This window comes from Diospyros lotus, unplaced genomic scaffold (assembly GCF_014633365.1).
Source record: "Diospyros lotus cultivar Yz01 unplaced genomic scaffold, ASM1463336v1 superscaf1, whole genome shotgun sequence".
Lineage (NCBI taxonomy): Eukaryota > Viridiplantae > Streptophyta > Magnoliopsida > Ericales > Ebenaceae > Diospyros > Diospyros lotus.
In genome coordinates, this window is record NW_026267104.1 from 3,400,187 (window position 1) to 3,424,047 (window position 23,861).

General features: G+C 37.5%; 2 protein-coding genes across 6 annotated transcripts; one reads left to right on the top strand and one right to left on the bottom strand.

Moving 5' to 3' along the window:
- The first annotated feature begins 30 nt into the window (after window positions 1–30).
- Window positions 31–4,005, top strand: LOC127793033 (subtilisin-like protease SBT1.7). Its single transcript, XM_052323784.1, has one exon. It carries the CDS (start codon window positions 1,457–1,459, stop codon window positions 3,755–3,757), a length of 2,301 nt encoding a protein of 766 aa, XP_052179744.1. The 5' UTR covers window positions 31–1,456; the 3' UTR covers window positions 3,758–4,005.
- A 3,866-nt stretch (window positions 4,006–7,871) lies between these two features.
- LOC127793034 (probable receptor-like protein kinase At1g49730) lies at window positions 7,872–17,663 on the bottom strand. 5 transcript variants are annotated; one of them, XM_052323786.1, is made up of 11 exons: window positions 17,472–17,663; window positions 15,743–16,294; window positions 14,407–14,697; window positions 14,017–14,278; window positions 13,875–13,927; window positions 13,528–13,595; window positions 13,319–13,408; window positions 12,990–13,074; window positions 9,093–12,916; window positions 8,667–8,955; window positions 7,875–8,525 (listed from the first exon to the last, which is right to left on the bottom strand). In XM_052323786.1, exons 1-9 carry the CDS (start codon window positions 17,551–17,553, stop codon window positions 12,372–12,374), a joined length of 2,028 nt encoding a protein of 675 aa, XP_052179746.1. In that variant the 5' UTR covers window positions 17,554–17,663; the 3' UTR covers window positions 7,875–8,525; window positions 8,667–8,955; window positions 9,093–12,371. The 5 variants fall into 5 exon arrangements, with proteins under 5 accessions (XP_052179749.1, XP_052179748.1, XP_052179745.1 ...); XM_052323789.1 differs by having other exon boundaries at window positions 7,872–8,525; window positions 8,667–12,916; window positions 14,407–14,691; XM_052323788.1 differs by having other exon boundaries at window positions 7,874–8,525; window positions 8,766–12,916.
- Between the last annotated feature and the right edge of the window lie 6,198 nt (window positions 17,664–23,861).

The window sequence follows — 23,861 nt, forward strand, 5'->3', positions numbered from 1 at the left end:
TGAGTGCACTCTAAAATTGGGACTCAGATTTGAACTGTATGATTATTCTGGGTTACATGGTAAAAGACTGTTGGTACCAATGTAGAGTATCTCATTATCAGGGGCGGAGTCAGGATTTTGGTTCAGTGGGGACGAACTTAAATAAAAAAAAATATTTTAAAATAAAATAATAATGATAATATTAAAATATTTTTTTTTACAATTGTTTCTTACAGCTTTTCATACTAGAAATTGCAATTATTTAAGAAAGTTTCATTGATTATTTGAATCTTTAGACTCGTCATGACCACGAAAAGCTAGTTCTTGCCGTAGAAGAAGTCGAACACAATTAATTGATGCATTTAGACGAATTTGATAATCACACAATATTTATTCTAACTGTCTGAAAAAAACTATCTCAATATTTTGCTCTTGATTCATTAAGGTTTCACAGTTGTTTCGAATTTAATTGTGTGTACTGTTAGTATCTCCAACATGAACTTAAAGTCTATTTCTTTTTTTAAATTATTGAACCCTTCTTTTATAAAAGAATCAATATCTCCTTGTTTCTCATTATTTATTTTAAAAAGATAACAGTATAAGTAAAATGAGACATCTTTGCTTATACTATATTCCAATCAATCACCAAATTCATTGAATCAAGCTGGAATGAATCGTATTGATTTCGAGACTGACATAGACCTCTTTACAAGTAGACTCTTTTAATTTGATCTTGAAAATTAACATTATAATCCATTATTGTAGTTCTTAGCCTGGGATCCATAGAAAGTTGTGCAACACCAATTTGCTCAATACTTACTTTATTAATTTGTTCATTTTCTTCAATCTAAATTTCCTCCATGTTTGCTTTCTTTGTTTCACAATTTTCTTTAATACTTAGTTTTATTTGCATCATCATTGTAAAAAAATAAAATTATGAGTAAAAAATGTTGTCATGGTTACTACTAGGCCATTATATACTTGTTTTTTTCAATACTTATTTTTTTATTTCTAGTAGTAAAATATAATATAATTTTTTTATTTTTAATTATAAATTATTGTAAAAAATAAATTTAAAAAAAAAAATCTGCCCAGTTGCCCCCACTGGGCCTCAGGTGGCTCCGCCACTGCTCATGATGGCTTTATAATGTGATCCATTAGGTTGTATGCCAGTGGAGGAAATCCAAATTCCTCAGCTATCCCTGTTGCCAAAAATGATTTAATTGGTCCTACACTTAGTTTTGGGTGAACATAACAATGTATGCAGTATCTGCAGCCGGCCATATGGAATATATAGTAGCTAGATGTCTGTTTGGTAATGCATGTTGAAACAAGATTCAGTGGGGCTACCATTTCCTGACTTATTCTGTAACCTGTTGGTTTCATCGTGAGATTTGTTTGGGCTACATGCTTGGGAACCTATATTAATTTGAATTTCATTTTGCTGATTACTTGAAAAACTTGTTATTCGGAAACAATGGAATGCTTCCTTTCTTTCAAGCTCCTCTGTGTTTTCTTCCTTTCAATTGGTATCTCAGCTGTCCTTGCAGATGATAGAAGGCCATACATTATCCATATGGATAAATCAGCAATGCCTGCTCTATTCTTGGATCATCATAATTGGTACATGTCAATTCTCTCATCGCTCTCTTCGCTGAATGGTGTTCTTCCAATCCATCTCTATACCTACAATCATGTCTTGGATGGCTTCAGTGCTGTGCTATCTGAGTCTCAGCTGGAGCAGGTAGAGCAAATGCCTGGTCATGTTGCCACATTCCCTGATACCTTTGGGAAGCTTCACACTACGCATACCCCAAAGTTCCTTGGCATGGAAAAGCATGTTGGATTATGGCCCCGAGCCAATTTTGGCGATGGCATGATCATTGGCGTGATTGACACTGGAATTTGGCCTGAGAGCGAGAGTTTCAGAGATGATGGCTTGCCCCCAGTGCCAGAGAGATGGCGTGGGGGGTGTGAATCTGGAGTAGAGTTCAACTCTTCTTACTGTAACCGGAAACTCATTGGAGCCCGGTATTTTAGCAAGGGGATGAAGGAAAGAGGCCTGAACATATCCACGACTGATGACTATGATTCTCCAAGAGATTATGAAGGACACGGGACGCATACTTCGTCCACTGCGGCTGGAAGTCCTGTTCGGGATGCCAGTTACTTCAACTATGCCAAGGGAACAGCAACCGGGATGGCACCCAAGGCCCGGCTTGCCATGTACAAGGTACTGTTTCTCAATGACACATATGAATCTGCTGCGACAGACACATTAGCTGGGATGGACCAGGCCATGGCTGATGGTGTCGACATCATGTCTCTGTCCTTGGGTTTCTCTGAGACTCTTTTCGACGAAAACCCGATTGCAGTGGGAGCTTTTGCTGCCATGGAGAAGGGGATCTTCGTGGCTTGCTCAGCTGGAAATGCCGGTCCTCATGGCTATACCATCCACAACGGAGCCCCCTGGATCACTACTGTTGGAGCCGGGACCATTGATCGCGATTATGCTGCTGATATCACACTTGGCAATGGCAATCTAACTGTCGGTGTCAGTGTCGGAGGTAAATCTATCTACCCAGAAAACTTGTTGGTTTCCAGAGTTCCCATATACTTCGGCAATGGAAACAGAAGCAAAGAAATCTGCGATGACTACACTCTCGACCCTAAAGAGGTTACGGGGAAGTATGTATTCTGCGATTTCATCGACGAAAATTCAGGAGTTAATTCATATGAAATAAGCAGAGCAGGGGCTGCAGGAGCCATCTTCAGTACAGACTCCCAAATTTTTCTCCGCCCAGCAGATTTCTATCTGCCATTTGTGGCAGTGACTCGGAAAGATGGAGATTTGATCAAAGACTACCTAATCAAAACGAAGAATGCAACTGTCAGTGTGAAGTTTCAGATAACAGTGCTGGGTTCTACGCCTGCTCCCATGGTGATGTGGTTCTCCTCCCGAGGACCGGACCTTAAATCGCCATGGATTTTGAAACCGGATATACTGGCTCCCGGAGTAGACATATTAGCTGCATGGGCACCTAACAGAGGAATTGCACCTATCGGGAATGACTACTTGCTCAGTGATTTCGCGATTGTTTCTGGCACGTCCATGGCGTGCCCCCATGCTGCTGGTGTGGCAGCGCTGCTGAAAGCAGTCCACAAGGACTGGAGCCCGGCTGCCATTCGATCAGCCATGATGACCACAGCATATGTTGTTGACAATACCAATGGGTCAATCATAGATATGACCACGGGAGTTGCTGGGACTCCTCTTGACTATGGGGCAGGGCACATAGCCCCTGGCAAGGCCATGGACCCAGGACTTGTATATGACATAGAAGCAGAGGACTACGTCAACTACTTGTGTGGAATGAACTACACAACAAAGCAGATCAAAGTCATCACCAAGAGATCAAATGTTAGCTGTGATCAAGCCAGCCTTGACCTCAACTATCCTTCTTTTATGGTCATCCTCAACAACACCAACACTACGAGTTACACGTTCAACAGGGTGCTGACAAATGTAGCAGATCGTGGCTCAGTCTACCAGGCGGTGCTGAAAGCTCCGTCCGGCATGAAAGTCACCGTGGAGCCACCGACAGTAGCCTTTTCCGGGAAATACAGCAGGGCCAGTTTCACCATGACAGTGGAGGTTAACGTTGGAGATGCCAACCTAGAAAGTGATGACATAGTGAACCATGGGTGTCTAACGTGGAATGAGGTCAATGGCAAGCATGCAGTGAGGAGCCCTATTGTTGCAGCTTATGCACCTTAATAAGAGGTAAATAAATGGTTTATAACCAAGTAATCCCCGCTAGGTTGTCTCTTCTTTACGTGTTTTGCACTAGCAGCTGGGTTATATATTGGGTATGCATATGAATCTCTTTACCCAGAAGATAGTCCATTTTTGTGTCAGCTCTGCCTGATGATCCTTCAGCAGCACCTGCACTTAGTTCTAAATTTTAGCTCTTCAGCTTTTGTTTAGAATTTATATTAAAAGATAAAACAATTTTTATGTTTGACCATCAATTATCTTACATGACCTTTCTCTTTTATAGAGATGGAAAACTAAGTATGTTAAAATGAGTGAGATAAATTTGTATCAAGATAAGATTAAAATATTTTTTTGATTAAGATATGAAATAGTTAAAATAAAGTTGGTAAGTATTTTAAAATTTTTATTAAATTATTTATTAAATGTTTTAAAATATATTTAAAAAAATGTGTTATTTTTTTGTGTGTAAAGATTATGATAAATTTATTTGAAAAAATTTAGATAAGAAGTCGCTCAATTTGTTTTTTAAAAATTATTAGATAAATTTAATAAATATAATTAAAAAATATTTTTATTAAATTTTTTTATTTATATATTAATTAACAAACATTATTAATAAAAAAATTATTTCTTAACAATAAAAGCGATAGAATTCTTTGGGACTAGAAGGTCTCACCTTGGGGGCCTTGTAGTTCAGTCGTAAGATTTTTATAGGGGGTTAAATCATAAAATTTAGTGATAAGATTTAAACATGAGACTTGTATCGATTATATAACTAAATTCAAGACTCTTTGGAATTAATAAGTGTATTATCTTAACTGTTAGACCATGCCTATGGAAAAAAAGTGATAAAATTCTTAAATTCACATTGTGTTGACAAGTAAATTTGGACGTGTAACTGGTTTCATGATGATTAAGTATTTTCTCTTTTTCTTGTTTTTTCTTTAATTTTGGGGGTAATTTTTAGAATTTCTACTTAAATAAAAGAATAGTAAGAGGTTATTTATAAGATTTTTTTTATTTTTCATCTCTAATTTTTATCTTGATTCTATGTTTTATTTTTTGAGTTCATTTTTATTAAATATGAAATTAATTTTAGAGTTTAGAAAACGAAAGAACATGTTCACAATTAGAAATTTTTTTACTTGAACAAAAATTAAAAATAAACTAACATTGATTTATGTTTTAACTTTTAATCACAACAAAATTGGGAATACAGTATAAACAAACATCAAAAGAGACGTTGGCTGCCCATTAAAAAGCAAACACCAACATCCAAACAAATTCAATCAATCCTTATTTGAACTTCATATTAATCTCACAATTGAAAACAAACACAAAAAGAAAAAGAGGGAATCAGCAACGACCAATGAAGTTGAAAAGGAAAGGCTGTTGGAGGAATCTGAAGATTCTACGAGTCACGGTGACAATCGATGACTCACGACAACAGATCTGCAATGATCAGCGGCAAAGGAAACAGCAAAGCTCGGCAACAGATCTCTAACGATTAAACAGCAAAGGATCTACAAAGCTGAAGAGAAAAGGGTCGCTAGAGGAAGCTGAAGGGTCTGCGATGATCAACTCATAGTGACAGATTTGTAACAATCGGCATCGAAGGACCTACAAAGCTAAAATGAGTGGTCGATGGAGGAAGAGGAGAGGACGGCGAAGGTCGACGACACACGACGACAATGGACGACGAAGGAAGAAGCAAAGCTCGACTTTGCAACGATCAATTACTCAAACTGTTCAACAATTGTGCACAGACAAAGGATGAATGGTGAAGGAAGACATGAAAAAGCTTTGTGCAACAGTCATGTGTAGATGTGGATGCTACCAAGATTCAAAGCCGGGGTTATATAAGGGAAAATTGTGTTTTCCTTGAAAAAAAGTGAAAAACACGATAAGATTTTAACAAAAAAAATATCAGAAAACATTAAAAAAATTTCAACACAAATTTGGAAGACAAAAAACTTGTTTTTTGTTTTCTAATTTAGAAAAAAAAAATCAATTTAAAATCAGTTTGTAATTTTATATTTTGTGATTTTTTTTTTTTGAAACACTAATTCAGTTTTCCACAAGTAAACAGCCCCTAAAATTTTTTGCATTTTTGGTTTTCTAAAGCCTATGATACATGGGGAAGTGGATGAACTCTTGTTTCTTTCACACTTTCTTATCTCCTGTTCTATAAAACCATTGAACATAGCACACAGCACTTAAGAAGATGGATAATGCTACACGAACGGAATAGTAAACAGAAAGTTAGACAACTCTAACTTCTCGCGATATTTTAACACAAAAATATCGCGAGAGATTGACATGTTTTAAAATACCCACCCAAATATTTTTGAATTAATTTTTGGCCCGCCCATTTTCAAATCCACCGAAGAATAAAACCACCCTCTCTCAAATCTCTCACTCTTTCTCTCAAAACCACCCTTTCTCAACCCCCCCTCTCTCTCTCTCAAAATCGCTGTATCTTTCCCCCATTCTTTCTTTCAAACCCACCCTCGCGGGTTGCAGCATCCGCCTTAGCCCCCCCCCCCCCCGCCGCGAGCACCGTCCGCTGTTGCCCCTGCCTTTGCCGGTCGCAGCGCCTCGCCCTCACCAGGTCACCCCCACCACCGGCCGCAGACCGCCGTCGCCCCCCCCCACAGCGTCGCTCAGACCGCCATCCCCCCCACAACGCCACTCGAACCGCCATCCCCCCCCCCACAGCGCCGCTCGGACCGCCGCGCCCCCACCCGTCATCGCCCCTCCCTCCGCCGCGAGCAACCGCCTGCACCTATCACACCGCCGGCCCCTCATCGCTGCTCGGATGGCCACCCGCTGCTGCTGTCCGCCCTCACCGGGTCGCCCCCTGGCGGGACGCATATACATTTACATAGATTTGTATTTTTTTTTTCTTTTTACTTGGTTGATTTTTGGATTGTGTTAGGAGTTTCTGGTTTGGGTTTATAGAATATTAAATTTATATGATATTGTCAAAAAATGAAATTTATCTGGTAGCGAATGTGGTAGTCGGAATAAGAATATGATTGAAGACTTTGACGAGCAAGATGAAAATGTTAAATATTATTTTGTTTGTAATTATTTTACTTTTTATAATTCTGAAAATTAAAAATTTATTATTTGTTTGTAAATTTAGTTTTCTAAAAATTAAAATTTATGTAATTAATTTTATATTATAAAATTTATGTAAAATAATTAATTTTATATTATGTAATATATTTAAAAAAATTATCAAAATTTGATTAAAAGTTTAAGCGTAACAGTTTAAGGTTAGATTTAACAATATTTAATCAAAATCACTATAATGAAAATTATATATCAAAACTTAATAAAAAGAAAAATTGAAATTCAGGAGGCTTCAACTTGAGTTCTTGATCTCGCTTACTCGTAATTTCACCTGTAATTTGGTTTTTAGATGAAAGCTCTTGTGTTGGTCACTTGGAGGCTTCAACAAATTGACTCTCAGTGCCATGTATGAGCTGACTATATTTAAGGGATCATTTGCACAATCATTGTAGCAGTTTTTTAAACCTAATTGATTGTGAGGATTCAATCTAGTTCAGGATTGAAATATGACAAATCTAATTTTTTAAAATATATTTCATAAAATAAAATTAGTTATATTACATAAATTTCCTAATATTAAATTAATTACATAAATTTTAAAAAAATTACACTCAAATAACAAATTTTTCATTTTCAGAATTACAAAAACTAAAATCATCATCTCTTCTTAATTTTCCACATTCACAACCAAATTTTCACCAACACATATAAAAATAGAAAAATTAAAGCAGAAAAATAAAAAGATATAAATATATAAAAAATATATAAATGTATGCAAAGGGGGCGGTGGGTGGGGGTGGAGGGTTTCTGTGGGCGACGGAGGGGGTGGGGCAGGCGACTGTGTAGGGGCGGAGGGCCGGCGATGGCTGTCGGAGCGACGGTGTGTGGGGGACGACGGTGATCAGTGGCCGGTGATAGAGGTAATGACGACGGTGGGAGGTGTTCGCGGTGTTGGCGAAGGAGACGGCTATGCGAGTGGGGGGCCGACGACGAGCGGTTTTGGTGGGGGAGATGGTGGGCGACGACGATAGCGCCATTCTTGGGCGACGGCAGTGCGAGCAGCGGTGGCAGGGGTGACGGTGACAGCGGTGCGAGCGACTGTGTGGGGGGCGGACGCTGCAACCGGGTTTGAGAGGGAGAGATAAGAGTGGGCTTTGATAGAGAGAGAGTGGGGGAGAGATAAGACTGGATTGGTTTGAGAGAGGGCGGTTTTGACAGAGGGAGAGAGTGAAAGTGAGAGTCAGAGGTCAGGGTGAACTTGTCTTTTGCCTTAAGGGGTAGATATGTAATTTTGTTAGAGTTGTCTAACTTTCTGTTTACTATTCCGTTCGTGTAGCATTATCCTAAGAAGATATGGTGGGATATATTACAGTTCAAATATGATCATCCAACCCTTTGGGAAATGAAGGGAGTAATAGTAATAATAATAATAATAATAATAATAATAAATACTAAATAGAAGTATTCAAATACTATTAATAGAATGATTGCCGCTTTTGTCCAAACCCATATGCTTAATCCACCATTATCACCATCCTGGAGCAACAATCTGTCTAACAAAGAGAAAAACCCTAATCAGAATTAGACCTGGATTATTCAGTGGCATCGGCAAACTTGCAAGAAAGAGAAGCAACTGTTCTCAGATTCCAATAGCAAAAAGGCCAGGCTGCTTGTAAAATGCCATCTGCAACTGCACATAATAGCAGAATGTCAATGGGTGACCAGAAATGAGAAAATGGTCCTGAGATGAGCAAATGCCAACGATATAAGCTACCTTTACTGGAATATTGATTGGCTTCTTCTAAAAATGGCAGATGAAAATCAAAATCACCTTTAAATTTAGTTGGCTGGGAAAGAAGATTCATATAGGGATGACCGGATGAGAATTTTTCATACAAGGAGTAAATGGAGAAGCCGTAGGACTTCTTACAAATATGGCTGCCACGGACTCTGCTCCAAAATCAATCTTGATTCTCAGCTGGACTCAGCTGTGCTGCATTTTCAGGGAAAGGGATTGTGTTCATCTGCACAAGAACCTTCATGCCTAAGGGAGCCCTTGGCTGCTGCGCAAAGTTGGATCTCGAATCCATAACGCCGGCAGCACCCTCTTGAAGGTATAACTAATTAAGAGAACCATAAAGGATAGGTAATTGAGATCCAATATATCACATGGAAAAAGAAAATCATGTTCTTGTGACAATTTGGATCTTCTCTAGTATGGTTCAAACCCACAAAGGAAATTGACATGATCTTGTACCTTTATTATGCCATACACAAGCCCTGGCAGATTGGATAGCAGCAGCTCCAGTCCATGGGTAGCTTTTACCAGTGCAGAAATGCCTACTATGGGAGGAGATGCCATGGAGGTACCAGACAGTTGTATTATCCGAAGCAACTTTGGAGCCCTTCATTCAGGCCCCTGGGAGGAGAAGCAAGCAACTCTGGAAATTGGTACTCTTGGGTTATCAGATTTCATTATGCAATCCTTCACTTGGTCTCCATCTTGAAATCATACTCTTTGGTATCAATGTCACAGAAGGCATTTTGAAATCAGTAGGTCAGAGAGACTGGCCAGCATCTGAGCTGCACTATAGTTCTGGCATTTGTACATATCAAACTAATACTGAAAGATAAAAAACTTGGCCCTCTGAATTGAAGACACAGAAGATCCATCAACATCCTTGTGATCTAAGGAACAGAAGTCACAGGTTTCCTTAATTCTATTTCTTTGACCAAAGTAAATAGGAATCGTTGAGATGAACAGATTTTCTGGATAGACAGACTTCCTAGTAACTGTAAGGACCCCATCTCCAAGTGTGACTTGAGCAGCAAAATTGCAAATCAAGGTTTCCCCTCCATTGAGGATTGCATAAGCATGAAGGCTCTATTTTCAGATGACCAAGAGACAAAAAAACCCCTTCTCCATTGCTGAGAAAGCTCCTAGAACGATTGGGTTATCATTGAATGGTGTCTCTGTGACCCCTAATGACAGTGACAAGAGATGAACACCATCAACTGTAGCTTGATCCACTCCAGAGTCACTAGACACTGCATTGTTGAGGAATAACACTTGCATGTTGCCAGCCAGGCCTTTGATGCCAATACAAATGGCTGTTCCTTTTGGCATAGCTGCAGTACTCAGCATATAGCTCCCCACTGCCAGCAGCTGCTGACAGTGCATGAGTTCCATGACCATCGTAATCTCTCAGAGTGTCATAACCCTAAGTTTTTAATACATTCAATATGGGTGCTTCATCTGTTTTCTGAATGAGTGCACCCCATAAGTTTGTTGTTACAATGAGAAGAGTTTAGCTCTCTTCCAGCTTGACATGTTCATGCCATCATGCTGGCAAGGCATGCCATTATTGTTGAAACTCACTTTATGGCTACGTTCCAATGTCAACAACACTTACAATCAACCAAAGCAAGGCACCAGCCAGAGGCGTGCTTGTACAAGCCAAGAAATTTTGTATGGTTGTATGGAGGTGCATTAGACCTTTCTGGATATATGGCAACATGGTCAGGCATTTTCTCCCGTTATTTTAAGTGGGACTGGGAGAGAAATGCACTGAAGCCATCAAGAACATGCAGAGACCATCCAGAGAAGAAGTGAAGTTCATGTAGATGTGTACCAGCTGCAGTGCCAATTGAGAGGAGGGGGAGGAGCAAACAGAGGACACGTTGGGACAAGTTAAACGCTCCATTGTAAGGGGTACCGACCTTGGATATTTGATTGAGGATTCAATGTTCCTTGTTATACAGAGTTCAGAGTAACCTGTACTCTGGTCCATGTAAGGAAGCTAAAAATTGAAATCAATTGACAAGTTTTGGAAGTTACACATATTGCACTAAAGATGATATTTTGGCTAACTTTGTATGTTTGGAAAAGGTGAAAATCACAAAGACGGTGAAAGATGATGTTAATTTGATGTGGATGGAATGATCAAAAGAAGATACTTGGACAGAGAAACTACTCATGAGGGCCAAATCAGGATTAACAATATGATTTCTTTACTTTGGATTCAAACATAGTTACAACAGAATTCGCTACCTAGGTAGGCCTGCTTTTATAAGGCTTACTTCTAACAGTATTCATGGGAGAGAACTAAAAATTTCGAAGCTGGTTGAATAACTGTAGGTCTCTTTTAAACTTGTGACTGCCTTGGACTAGAATTGGCCACTTGCCAAAAAAAGTTTTAAAAGCTGTACCTGAAAACTAGCGAGTCATTTCATGGCTCACCTATATAATCAAATAACTGAATTTTCTAAAAAGAAAGGAAATTCACTTTTGATCAACACATCCAATGAACATGACCATCGGAAAACAAGACCAACTACTATTTCATCAGCTATGATATTCCTGGAAATTGAAAACAAGTGATTGGCAAATGACCTAAGATGTTTTTCTAATATATTTGACTATTATTATTATTATTATTATTTTGATAAGCTGAGATGTTAGTGAGTAAAATAAAAGGATAAGGGTTTGTTTCATGTATTTCCTGAAATATGCCAGTTCATTTTGCAGTTGACCACAAACTATCAGAGTAGTTTTGTGATGCTGTAAGGCTATATTTTGCAATCCAAAGGAAACCAGAGTTTTACACTCACACAACCATACAAAGCACCAAAGAAGTCAAACTGCCAAAAACCACGCTAGATGGGTGTTACACTTCTGGGGATGCCATGAAGGTTTATGTGTTTACTTGGATGGAACACACAACCTATCTGGCACAAGATCTACTCTCCAAAATGGAGTCCTCGCAGGAAACAATAAGAAAATAAAGTGAATGATCAACAGTATGAAAGATCATATCCTTATATATTCTCATGATAAAGCAAGACGAGTTCATTTCAAAGTGAATCTGTATAACATGCAACAATAATTTATTTAGTTTGCTTTCTCAAGATGCATCTTTCATATTTCTAGAAGTGATAAACAAGTACAGAATGCACTAATACTTGATACTGTCAGAAGCAGAGACATGCTTTGTCCTTGCTATAATATTCTATTGTCATCATATCAAAAAAGTACCAGCTTTGCTAACTGCCAATACATTTTATAATTTAAAAGAAATGAGTTGTTAACTTATTATATGCGGTCATGGGTGCTAATGGTGTCAGCTGAACAAAAGACAAAACATAACTTTATAAAATCGCAATTCATTACAACCTTGAAGATTTCAAATTGGTGGTACAAACAAATCTGATTGTAGCTCTACACCCCTAACAATATAAGCCCAGATACATATTTCTAGCTCTTCCCCACCAAAATTTTCAAAACATCTAACCAAAAACAAAAATCCCTGCTCTTCATTCTTTCTTCTCTAATTTCTTTTTCAACTTACCATGGCTAACAATCATCCTTAAGTCAATTGAATTTCTCTATAAAAGAAAGCTTCAATTTAGTCAATGTGGTTGAAAGCTATAAGTACCTGAATAAATTATGACAGCATGCGACTGTGCTTCGTCATTAAAGCTCCACCCAAAAATTTCCAGCCAAACATCAATTGCTAAAACAGATGATTGGCAATCCTCAAACAGAGGGTATGGCAGAAGGAGATTGCGGAGAACCAGTTTCAAGTAGAAAGCTCCTGCTGCAATAAGACCTAGATGTACTTGAAGACGAAGCAAGACACCTTCCATCCCCACTGTGAAAAATTGCTTCGCTTCTGTGTAATTTTTCTTTACTATTTCGTCTCCTCCCCTCAGTTCCTTCATACTCTTCATCTTCCACAGCATCAATAAACCTGTTGTGTATTGGATCTGAACATTCATATAGAAGCCGAAGGACTTGCTTAATTGAGGGTCTTGCCCTCCCTTCTTTCTGGGTGCACCATCTGGCAATTGACACAACTGTTTCAAGTTGATCCAAGTCAAATAGATCACCAATACTGGAGTCCACAAGCTCAGAAAGCCTCGACTCTGAAGCCATGAATTCTTCAGACCACTCCACCAAATTCTTGTTGTCCTGTATTGCTCTCCTTGCGGTCACCAGCTCTAACAATACCACACCAAAACTGTAGACATCACTTTTTTCAGTGAGCTCTCGAGTGACAGCATATTCAGGATCCATGTAACCTGAAAGTTAAGTGCATCCCTTCAGGAAAAGTACAAAGAATTTTGTGATTGTGACAACAATTTTCTTCCCTACCTGGAGTGCCCCTGATGTCGGTGTTTACTGGTTCAAAGCAAATTGATCCATCTTTTGAAGCATGTGCAAGGCCAAAATCAGCAACCTGTAAAACAAATTAAGGGTTGGGTTAATTGATTGAGAACTAATCCAAACACATTGACGGCAATGCTGCTAAGATATATTAATCAGACAGACTATTAAAAGATGGAAAAGAAAAAAGAAAAGCAATAATATCTGAATTAATGATGTTTAGTTAATTGGAAAAATTATTTCTTTCTCACCCATTGTAGTTGAGGTCAGAACAATAAAAAGTAAAACCTATAATGGCAACTGACTGGATCCATTACCTTTGCAACAAAAGTCTCATCTAGCAGAATATTGCTGGATTTAATGTCTCTATGGCATAGGGGAGGATCACAATAGAAATGGAGGTACTCCTGCATGCCAGGATATCAATGAATCTAGTGGTCAAGATGAAATTTTGATTCTCAACAAATCTAGTGGTTTTGAAACAAAAGTTAATTGGTTCAGATTGGAGCATTATTATACAAATTACCAAGGCATTTGCCACATCAATAGCAATTTGAATTCTAGTCCGCCAACTCAGAGGAGGTCTACCTGGAGCTGAAAATAAACAAACGAGACATTTCAAACACACTAGAGGAGTAGATATCACAGTATTAATTTCGTTGAATCAAAATACAGCTATGCATCGGGCAGAATAGAATCATGACTGAAGTTTATAAAGAAGCGACTGATTTTTATATCTTGTCAAAATAAATACACAAGTTATGTGATTCAATATACCCTGTGGGAACAAGAGACAAGAAAAGAACCAATTTGTTCCCTTTTAAGTGATCAAGATCCAATGAAAAAAGTGACAGGGGTAATTGAAGAGCATACTGTGAAGGTGGTCCTTCAAGCTTCCATTTGCCATATACTCATACATGAGTAACCTGGCATCCAATAAAAGAAGATTTCAGTTTCCAAACAAATATTTTACAAGACATGGGCATATCTATAAGTATGCAAGTGAATGAATTACCTCTCATGTTTCCCGATGCAAAATCCTTTGAGAGCAACAAGATGACGATGATGCAGCCTAGCAAGGAGCTCTATTTCTCTGCAGAACTCATCCACAGCCTGCTCCGTATCTTTATCCATCCGCTTCACTGCTACTACTAAACCATCACTAAACTGAGCTTTGAAAACAGTTCCAAACCCCCCTTGTCCAATTACAGTGTTGAAGTTATTTGTTGCATATTTTGTCTCCTTATAACTGAAACTTCGGAATGCAGATGATGGGTCTGCATGTGGATCAATTCCCCAACCAAAAGAACAAAATAAAAGGACAGAACAAGGAAGACAAAGAAAGTTATGTATTTTCTCACGCAAAAGTAAAGAACATAACAAGAAACACCAAAAATCCCACCACCTTTTGGAAATTTTCTTGAAGGCCGAGCAAAGGGTTTTTGAGATGTCTTATTGATGTTGTCAGAATCCTCCAGTTCTCGGCTTTTCCTACGAATCAGAAATGTCAACACTACCAGCATCATAACAGCAACTGCTGTAACTACTATGCCCAGACCTGGAACTAATGTGAGATGGTAGTGATGGTGTTTTCTGTTGAGAGATGGACTCAGGGAGAGCTGGTTTGGGCTAGCAGCATTAACTGGACGACTAGGAGATGCTTCAGGTGAAAGCAAAGATGGGGATGGCTCTGAAGCTAGCATTAAAAATGCAATAAATCAATAATTAAATGGTATAACATGGATATGAAACAGCAGGGACATTGCCTACAAATATTAAGTGAACAGAAAATGGGTGAAATCCAGTGATAAGAGCAACCATCAGAGGATAAATCAAATTTAACATGCTATACCAACTGTGGAGTGTTCTAATCTATCCACACACCAAGCCCATTTCTGGTTATATATATTTTCTTGACAAGCTGGCCCAGGAAAGAGTTAAGAGTAAAGGAGATTTATATCTTATACCAACCAAGGAGTCTGACCCTGCCCTTGGACTGATTGGCAGATGAGCATTGTTTGATATTTGGTAAGCCAAAACAGCTATTATTAGAGGGTGGACCATGATTTTTGGGTGGAATTGCCATCACCAACTGAGAAATAGGAAGTCAACTATATTGATAAAGAAAAATCTACAAGCTTTAATCAGAGCCAGCTTCTTGATACATCTTCCTAATAGCAAGCTCAACACATGGACAAGTTGGAAAACACAAAATAATCTTCCCACCCTATAGAGAGAGAGAGAGAGATGTGATCAAAATCAAGTCTATTACATCCATCAGGTTCCCTCAAGAATTGTCCCCCACCTCACCTTAGATAAGATCTGAAAATATATTCTGCCATCTTAAGCAGTCCATTTATACCAACTTAAGTAATATTCCTCCTCATATTTTTTTATTATTATTAGGTAAGTGGACGGCATTATCACACTGATCGAGAACAACCACAAAATGGGATATAAAACATGAAAGTTATGTGGGCTAAGAATTAAGGATTGTAGCACACAAATTCAATGATAAAGTGAAACGACCACCCAAAGAAAGATTGAATATAGCATTGCAAGGAAAAAAAAAATCTAACATAGAAGATACCTAAAACCTCAACGTAAACAAATTCAATGATGAAGAGAAATGAAAATCTAAAGAAGGATGGAATATGAGCATCAAGAGAAAAATATAACCAAGAAGATATCTAAAATCTAAAGGCATGAAGGCAAGGACCTAAGACAATGTTTAACAATACCTATAGGAGTCATAAGCCCTTGAACCCCAAAGAAGCAGCTCGCAAAGTTGACAGCTGACACATTATCAACTTGGCTTGCAAGCGCAACAAAGGTTGCATCCCGGCAAGTACTCAATGTCATATTATCTGCTGCCCCTACCAAATTGCGAAGATAAAGAATACCAGCATTTAAACATTTTCTGCAATTACTTTCCACTGAAAGTGGCAGCCTGCAATTTTTTGTGACATCTGCAAATTTAGGAGATTGAAGCATCTGTGTGACAGTTGTTCGACCCTGACACTCATAATTAACCGGGATTCTGGTCCCCAATCCACAAAGAACTGTTGCATTTCTTGTCACCCCATATAGCTGTAAGGTTTCTGAAATGGAATTGAGGCAAATCTGAGGTAGATCTGAAGCAACCCCAAGGTTGCTCGTCAGATTTGCATAGTGAGCAATAGATACTGCAACAAGGGCATTAATGTAGCGGCAACACCTTGCTCTGTCTTCTTTCTTGGAGCATATGGAGGCAGCCAATGTGAAGTTTGACCCACTCAAATCTAAGGGGCAATCTGGATAAATAAAGAAACAAAAACATAAAAGTTAAATTGATTAAGAGGCCGTAATTATATTAGGCTTACTTCCCTTCCCTCTATCCTTCTTTTCTTCTTCTTTCTGTTAATGCATTAGGCTTACTTCTAAGAACATATTGAAAGAAAAATGCAGTTGGTTCACAGTTATAAATCACGATTTTGCATTTGCAACAGTTACAAACATGAGTTCTCTCTTCTGGCATAACCAGCCAGCAAGTTGGATCAATTTATTTATGGTGATTTGGAAGTATGAATTATCACATTGTGAATTAACAAATGCCATCAAGAACAAATCAAATATATCCAAGTAGCTGGTACAGGGTTCTTGAGACAAAATTAGTAGAAAACTAGAAGAAATTTGAAAATCTCAGAGTATCTTGATATTGCCAAAGGCCTTTAACATTAGTGTTTGTAATGTCCCACCCAAACAAAATTACAACCTATTCACAGACTGGGTTTCTATTTGGTGTTTCACGGGCTTCAGTGCTATGACGCTACCTATTCCATGATAGCAAATTTAACCGACTTATAATTGCCTAATTTACAGCATGCATAGAACATTTCTGAACACAATGTAAGATAGTTCTTTCATGGTGAAAGTGAAACAAGATTTAAGGTTAAATCAACAAGAAAGATATAACTGCTCTAACTTGTGTCATCAAACAGGCACACACAAAGAAGTAATTGTAGGGTTTTATCTTTCGAATCTAAAATCAACATTATGGACTCGTAACCCCCAAGTACCTTCATATAGTGCCCAGAATGGCAGTATATCACAAACTAAACCCAATGCATGAGACCAAACCCTAGGGAATACAAGTAAAAGGATAATAAAAAGAGGAGGGGATATATCTGCATTTGCATCCAACAAAACAGATAAATACACCATAAAACTGTATGTCAAGATTCCCAACTCCACCATGTGAAGTCCCAGGTCCCCAGAGATCAAAGAACTCCTAGATAACCATACATTAAGCCAATTACATTGAAAAAACGAACAAGAACGATCCTAAAAAACAAGAAAATGAAAAAGAAGAATTCGAATAGTTTCATATACTCACAAGTAATAGCCAAACCCATATGCATAATTGGCTATTTTGCCATAAATGGATGGCAAAAGAGAAGCTGGAGAACTGAAAAGAAAGAAAGGGCTTACCAGTAGCCGACACTGTGGAAAAAGAATGCATTTCAAGGAGCAGGAGCAAACCCAGAAAGATGACCGTTCCGTGAATCGCCATGGATGCTCCGAAGAAAGAGAGAGAGAGAGAGAGAGAGAGAGAGAGAGGAAAGCGGCGATAAAAGTCAGGTGTGTTTAAGAGACACTGAGCCGAGGAGCAGAACAGAGACAGTCGAGGCGCTGTTAGTGCGGCTTCTGAGTGTCCCACTCGATCAATTTTACTCACTTCTTCTATGCCCTGTTTGGCTCTCTCTCATTGTTAAAATTAATGTAAAAATATATTAAATAGTTTATTCAATATAATTATCCATTAAGATTATAAAATATGATTAGAAATCATTATTTTAAAAATAATATTACATAGCAAAAAAAGTTAACGACGTCTATTGTTTTTTTTAGAATATATTGTTATATAGAGAGAGAGACTATCAAATTTAAACCTTTTATTTGTTGTATAAATTATTTTTTTAAGTTAATTAATAGAAAAAAGGGTTAAGAAAATGAATTTAAATATTAACATAGTTTGATGAGAAATATATGACTTCAGATAGGCCAAAAGGATAAATATAAATCGTTAAAATGAAGTATTTACCAAATTAAAATATAATACTATTTATGTTATATAAAATACTCTCAATTATTGATATTTGGAATGTTCTTCCTTGCGGGAGCTCTCATTGTTCGGTTCTATAATTTTTAATAGGGAAAATAAATTTGAGTCTAATCCATAATTATTGCGCAGAGAATAAATTCGAATTTGAGAACTCAAGTCATTCACTAAAATAACTCCAAGGACCTCAAATATCGATACTTGGGTGCAAAATGTGAAATCCCTCACCTTAAAGGCCCCCCACACATTGCTCCACACATGTGAGAGGGGTTAATTACGGAACACGGCGGCCCCCAAGATAGGAGGATAGTGCATAGTGCCCACAAGGAACCACCTTCACAAGAGGATAAAATTCTCATACTGCGGCTACTATAACTCGAACCTGCATCATTGGGTATAATTTTCTACCCTGTGAACCATCCGTACTATGCCTGTGGGGGCCAAATATCGATACTTGTAAGGTAGCATAGAGGTTCTAAGAGCATCTCTAATGAGGAGTGGTATTTGGGGTGCTATTTTTATAATTGCCAAAATGGCACCCGAATTAAAAATCAACAACTCCAATAGAGGTGCCATGTGAGGTTGCAAAATGGTAACAATTCTCTTGGGGTATCATTTTTACAACCAACTGTTATTTCTGACTACTCTATTTCAACTTTTATTATAAAAATTGATTATTTGAATTTAAAATTTGATAAAAAATATTAAAATATTAAATGATACTCTATTTTGGCGCTTGTCATTTGAGCAGATTTATTTTTTAAAAATGCTATAATATTATTCAAAGTTATAAATAGATAATTTAGCACTTCAAAATGACGCTCCCCTTTAGAGATGCTCTAATAAACTTATTTTCTTAATTATTTTGTCAACTTTCAAAGGACACCTTTAAATAAAAACACAGGACTTAATTTGCAATGTAGCGCCAAACGTGACCTTATTCACTACCCGTGACCCACAATTAAAGCGTATATAAATCTAAAAAAATGAACGATTCGAATCCTTCCGTGATGCTGGCCGGAGGGGCATCAAAGTGGGACCCACGAAGCCTTCGAACTCGGTAGATGACAGCGGGGTGACCGGAGCGGGCATGTCTGTATTCGCCTTGGAGGCTCGGGAAGAGGGGATCGTTGCGATGCGTTTGGCCACGCCCCCTCTTGGAAGTTGGGAACACGCTCGTGTGTTCAAGTCCGGACAAACGCCCCCGCCGACGTAGTTTACAATCTCCGATGTAATATATTTAGCAAATAAAAATGCACATTTAATTTTTAATATTTATAGTGATAATTTATATTAATATTTAGGGTTAACTATTATCAGTAGAAGTGGGTAATATTTTCGTTAAATCAAAATTATCACTTCAATTTGATTTTAAGTTATATATTAGTTCGGTTTAATTTTTAAATTTGACAATTTAATTATACACACATATATATATATAATCTTACAGGATTTGAAACATGGGAGTGATCAACGAGTATACCCAGTACTTATATGTTGCAATCTACGGGCCGGGGCCCAAAATCTCATTTCTCAGTACTGGCCCTATAACCAACATAATGATCTCATCACTCAGTAATTAGGCCCTATTGCGGGCCCATCTTAACTTGCGCTTGCAGCAATATGGGCCAGGTTGTGGCCCACTATATATGAATTGGATGATTCTCTCACTCCTTGGCCCACGAATGTTTCTTATTCAAATCTTGAGATTGTTGCAAATTTGCTCTTTTTTATTTGGACATAAACATTTTTGGGTAAAATTTTTTTTTTTACATAAAAATACATTTTATCATCCTTTTCAATATTAGATTGTGATTATGGTATTTGGAACTAATCACCACAACGTTGTCTCGATTTGAGCACCAAGAAAAAATGGTGAGATTAATTCTTTCAGTATAATTTTCGATACATAAGTTAATATGATAAATGAGGAATGAATGTATGTGAATATTATGAGTTTTGTGATTTACTTGTGGGGTTCTATACTTTTATATAGGCAATATGGGATAAGATACTTTGACTTATTGTCCTAAAGATAATTAAATTTGATTATTTTCTCATGATGGAAGTGAATCCAACGAGCTAGATAAAGATAACATTGGACCTAGATCATTCGGAGATGAGGTGAGTCGAGATATTCGGAGTTTATCGCCAATACTCCCATGCTCAATTATCTTAGGTAAGCCTGGCTAGATGGAAATAATGTCAAAATTGGATTTTTTGAGAGAATGTGAGTGAAACAAAGATGATGTAAACTTTAGATTATCTAGATATGAGGTGAATCGAGATATTTTGAGCTATCTCTAATTACTCTCACGCTTAGTAATCTCAAGCTAGTAGAAGGTTATTTGGACTAGATGCAAATAAATATCGTTATCAAATTCTTCCATATAAGGATTTGGGAGTTAGATACCAATGATTATTCTTAAAAGTTGAGCGAGTGAGGAGATACATGTCATTTTCATATGACTCATTAATAAAAACACATGACAATATGACTTGATGTATAATTTACATAAATAATCTAATGTAAAGAATTAAGATTTGTAATTATTATCATTGATATTATTATTATTAGGTTAATGAAAAAAAAAAGATGATTGTTTTTCGAAACAACTTAAAAGTACTTTTAAATAAATAAAAACATTTTTACTTATTTTTGAAGAAATAATTCGATCATTATCAAAATAATTTATATACAACAAGAATTATTTTTTATTATAAATAGGGTAAATCGCAGGAACCTCCCCTAATCTAGGGCATAATTCAAGGACCTCACTATATTTTGAGAAATTACAAAAATATCTCACATTGTTAAATAATAACGTAAAATGATCATCATACCTTTACATATCTCTTTTCGCCCAGAAGAATTAAATATATATAGACAAACCCTAGCCATTATGACTGTCACACGGTGTTACACCCAACCAGTAGCCATCATGACTCTAACATGGTGTTTACACCCAACCAGAAGAATTAAATATATATATATATATATTGCCGTTAGTGTTCACAAACCCTAGCCATTATGACTTTCACGAAATTGCTACTTCATTCATTCACGCACAGGGTGACATAGGGCTGGTAATTTTGGACAAGAATCGATTGCATGAGACGACACGAATGTAAGCGAATTAGGATTGGAGTTAATCAGGTTTAGGTCATAAACGAAATAATTCATTTATGATATGATTATTTTTGTCTCTTAGCTGGGTCAACCCATCTAACCCATTTAGACATGTAATGACCCGTTTAATTAAACGTCTTAACGGGTTAACCCGAATACATTAACACGATTATATATAAAATGATACGTTTAATTAAAAGAATTAGTAAGTTGATTTAAACTCGTTAACACGATTATACATGAAATAACACATTTAATAGGTGACACAACATGACATATTTAAATTAAACGGGTTAAACAAATTAACATGTGACACGACACGACATGTTTAGTTAAACGGGTTAAACGGATCGTGTTGTATTTGAGTTTAAAGAATTTGACATAATTATTAAACGGATCGTGTTTGAATTAGCCTGACACGTATTATACGTATGTCTCAATACGACACGATTACGACCTGCCACACTTATGGTGACGTGCAGAAGAGATAATGACGAAAATACCCTTCATTGATGCCCAAAATTTCGGCTTCTCCCTCACCTTCTCTATCTCTCTCTGTCTGTCCAAAATTTCAGCTGCTTCCTCACCTAGTCTCTCTCTCTTTACACCGCGTCTCCTCCACCTCCGACTTGCGTCTCCTTCACCTCCGGCCGTCCGTAGGTCGTCCGCCTCCGGCGTGCGTCGGTCCACCACCAGCAGCGACCTCGGTCCTCCGACATCTCCTCCACCAACAGCGGCCGTGCGTGACCGCGTCTCCTCCACCGGCAGCGGCCGTTCGAGGAGCCGCCGGCGATTCTTTGTTGCTCCAGTCGCCCATCTTACCTTCCCAATTCGTTGAGAGAGAAATTTTGGGTTTAGGGAAAACTTCCCCATTCTTGCAAACCCCGATTTTCTTCATCCCCTTTTCCAGTCGCCGTTTGATTACGTGAGCCCCTTCTACCTTCCCTCTCTGTGTGTGGTGAAGCTTTTACTTTTAGGTTTCTCAGTCTAATTAAGTGATTTAAAACTCGAATTCTCTGTTTAAGTTCCATTGTCATGGCCACGGTGCAGATTAGTTGTGTTAGTTTCATGATTGTGGAACGAAAGATTATAGTTATTTTATTTGGACAGGACATTTTTCTTCCTCCAGCTCCGCATCATCCTTAAATTTATAGCAACGGGCATATTTGCGAAGTATCTTTAAACTCATTTTCGGTTCTTGAGAAGTTAAGTTGCTGTATATTTCTTTGTGCATTGATTTTGCGGCATATTTGTTAATTCATGGAGCAAAGTGTTCGATGAAGCACAATTGCTGACTTTCCTCTGTTATCTGTCGAATAAGCGTTGTATTTGCTAGACATAAGTATCCAGGCTTACTATCCCAAGCATTTCACCTGTGTGGAAGCATGACTAGAGGGATTTGTTTGGTAGAATATATATATATATATATATCTATGTGATGTGAATTTGTATTTGTAGAGCCATAACTTTAACTTTTTCAAAGAATATGTGATGGGAGAATGGATATGTTTTGCTTTACTGAAATCTTCGTCCAACTTTTCTTTTCTTCTATTTGGTGCCCCTTCTTATCAACTCCAAGCACTTGCTGGAAACAGGAAATTGGCCCCCACTTAATCTAAGAGGCTTCATTAATACCTTATACATTGAATCATCTGATTTTGATTCACTAGGCTCCATATGCATTCAACTGATTATCTTCTTTTTAAGTCATCCATTCTCGCGTCTCCATGCTCATCATGAGAGATATTTTTATCATTAATACACCTTTGTGTAGTTTAAACTGTACAAAAAAATATATTAATAATATTATTCATTTTTAAATAGAAAGCGTCTTGTGTCTCCTCACACGATTATTTGACAATAAAAATATCGTAATATTTTCTTTGATAAATTATTATGATTTCTGTTATGTCAATACGTGCGTGAAAGAATGGGTACAAGTAGCAAAACTCCACCCAACAATGGCCAAGAAAAATTTATATTCATCATTGGGTTTGGTGAGGGAGAAACAAAGAGATGGGGAGAAAGAGAAAAGACTCTTTTCTGGTGTCGAGCTGGAGAAAGGGGGAGAGAAATGAGATGGAATAAATAAAGGGAGATATTTTGATATTTTAAAAACTTTAACCCATGTTACTTACTTAACAGTAAGAGTAGATACTGATATAATTTTTAAAGCTAAAATAAATCCTTATAATTGGTAAGGAAGAATTATGGTGCCTTGAATGGTTGAATTAGATAGATAGATAGATAATCAGTACATTTTACCTTAAAATTTCAAATTATATTTTTATAAGAAATAATGTTCGCATGTCTTAAGCAAACATGGGTTACAGTGAAAGACCAACCGCAGCAGCAGCAGGAGGTTCCATGACAGGAAGGAAGGCTAAAAGCCACCGAATGATGTGAATGGCTGCCGTTGTTACTTTTCCTGATGGAAGTGTAGGAAATAGACATATCATATGCTTTTTGCAATAATAATAATAATACTTTTGACAGCAGAGACGTCGATTCTGGGCACAGGCGATGGTTTTGGTATCCCCTTCAAATACATTTTTCTTTCTTTTTATTACATAAAAAATAAATGAAAACTCTTCACCCTCTCTCTCTCTTGTGAAGGGTTATTGAAACC

Coding starts and splice junctions, on each gene's coding strand:
- LOC127793033 (XM_052323784.1), top strand. CDS start 1,457: ATGGAATGCTTCCTTTCTTTCAAGCTCCTCTGTGTTTTCTTCCTTTCA.
- LOC127793034 (XM_052323788.1), bottom strand. CDS start 17,553: ATGGCGATTCACGGAACGGTCATCTTTCTGGGTTTGCTCCTGCTCCTT. Junction 14,698..15,742: donor AGGGCTTATGACTCCTATAG/GTATTGTTAAAC, acceptor TTTTAATGCTAG/CTTCAGAGCCATCCCCATCT. Junction 13,596..13,874: donor CTTGAAGGACCACCTTCACA/GTATGCTCTTCA, acceptor GTTTATTTTCAG/CTCCAGGTAGACCTCCTCTG.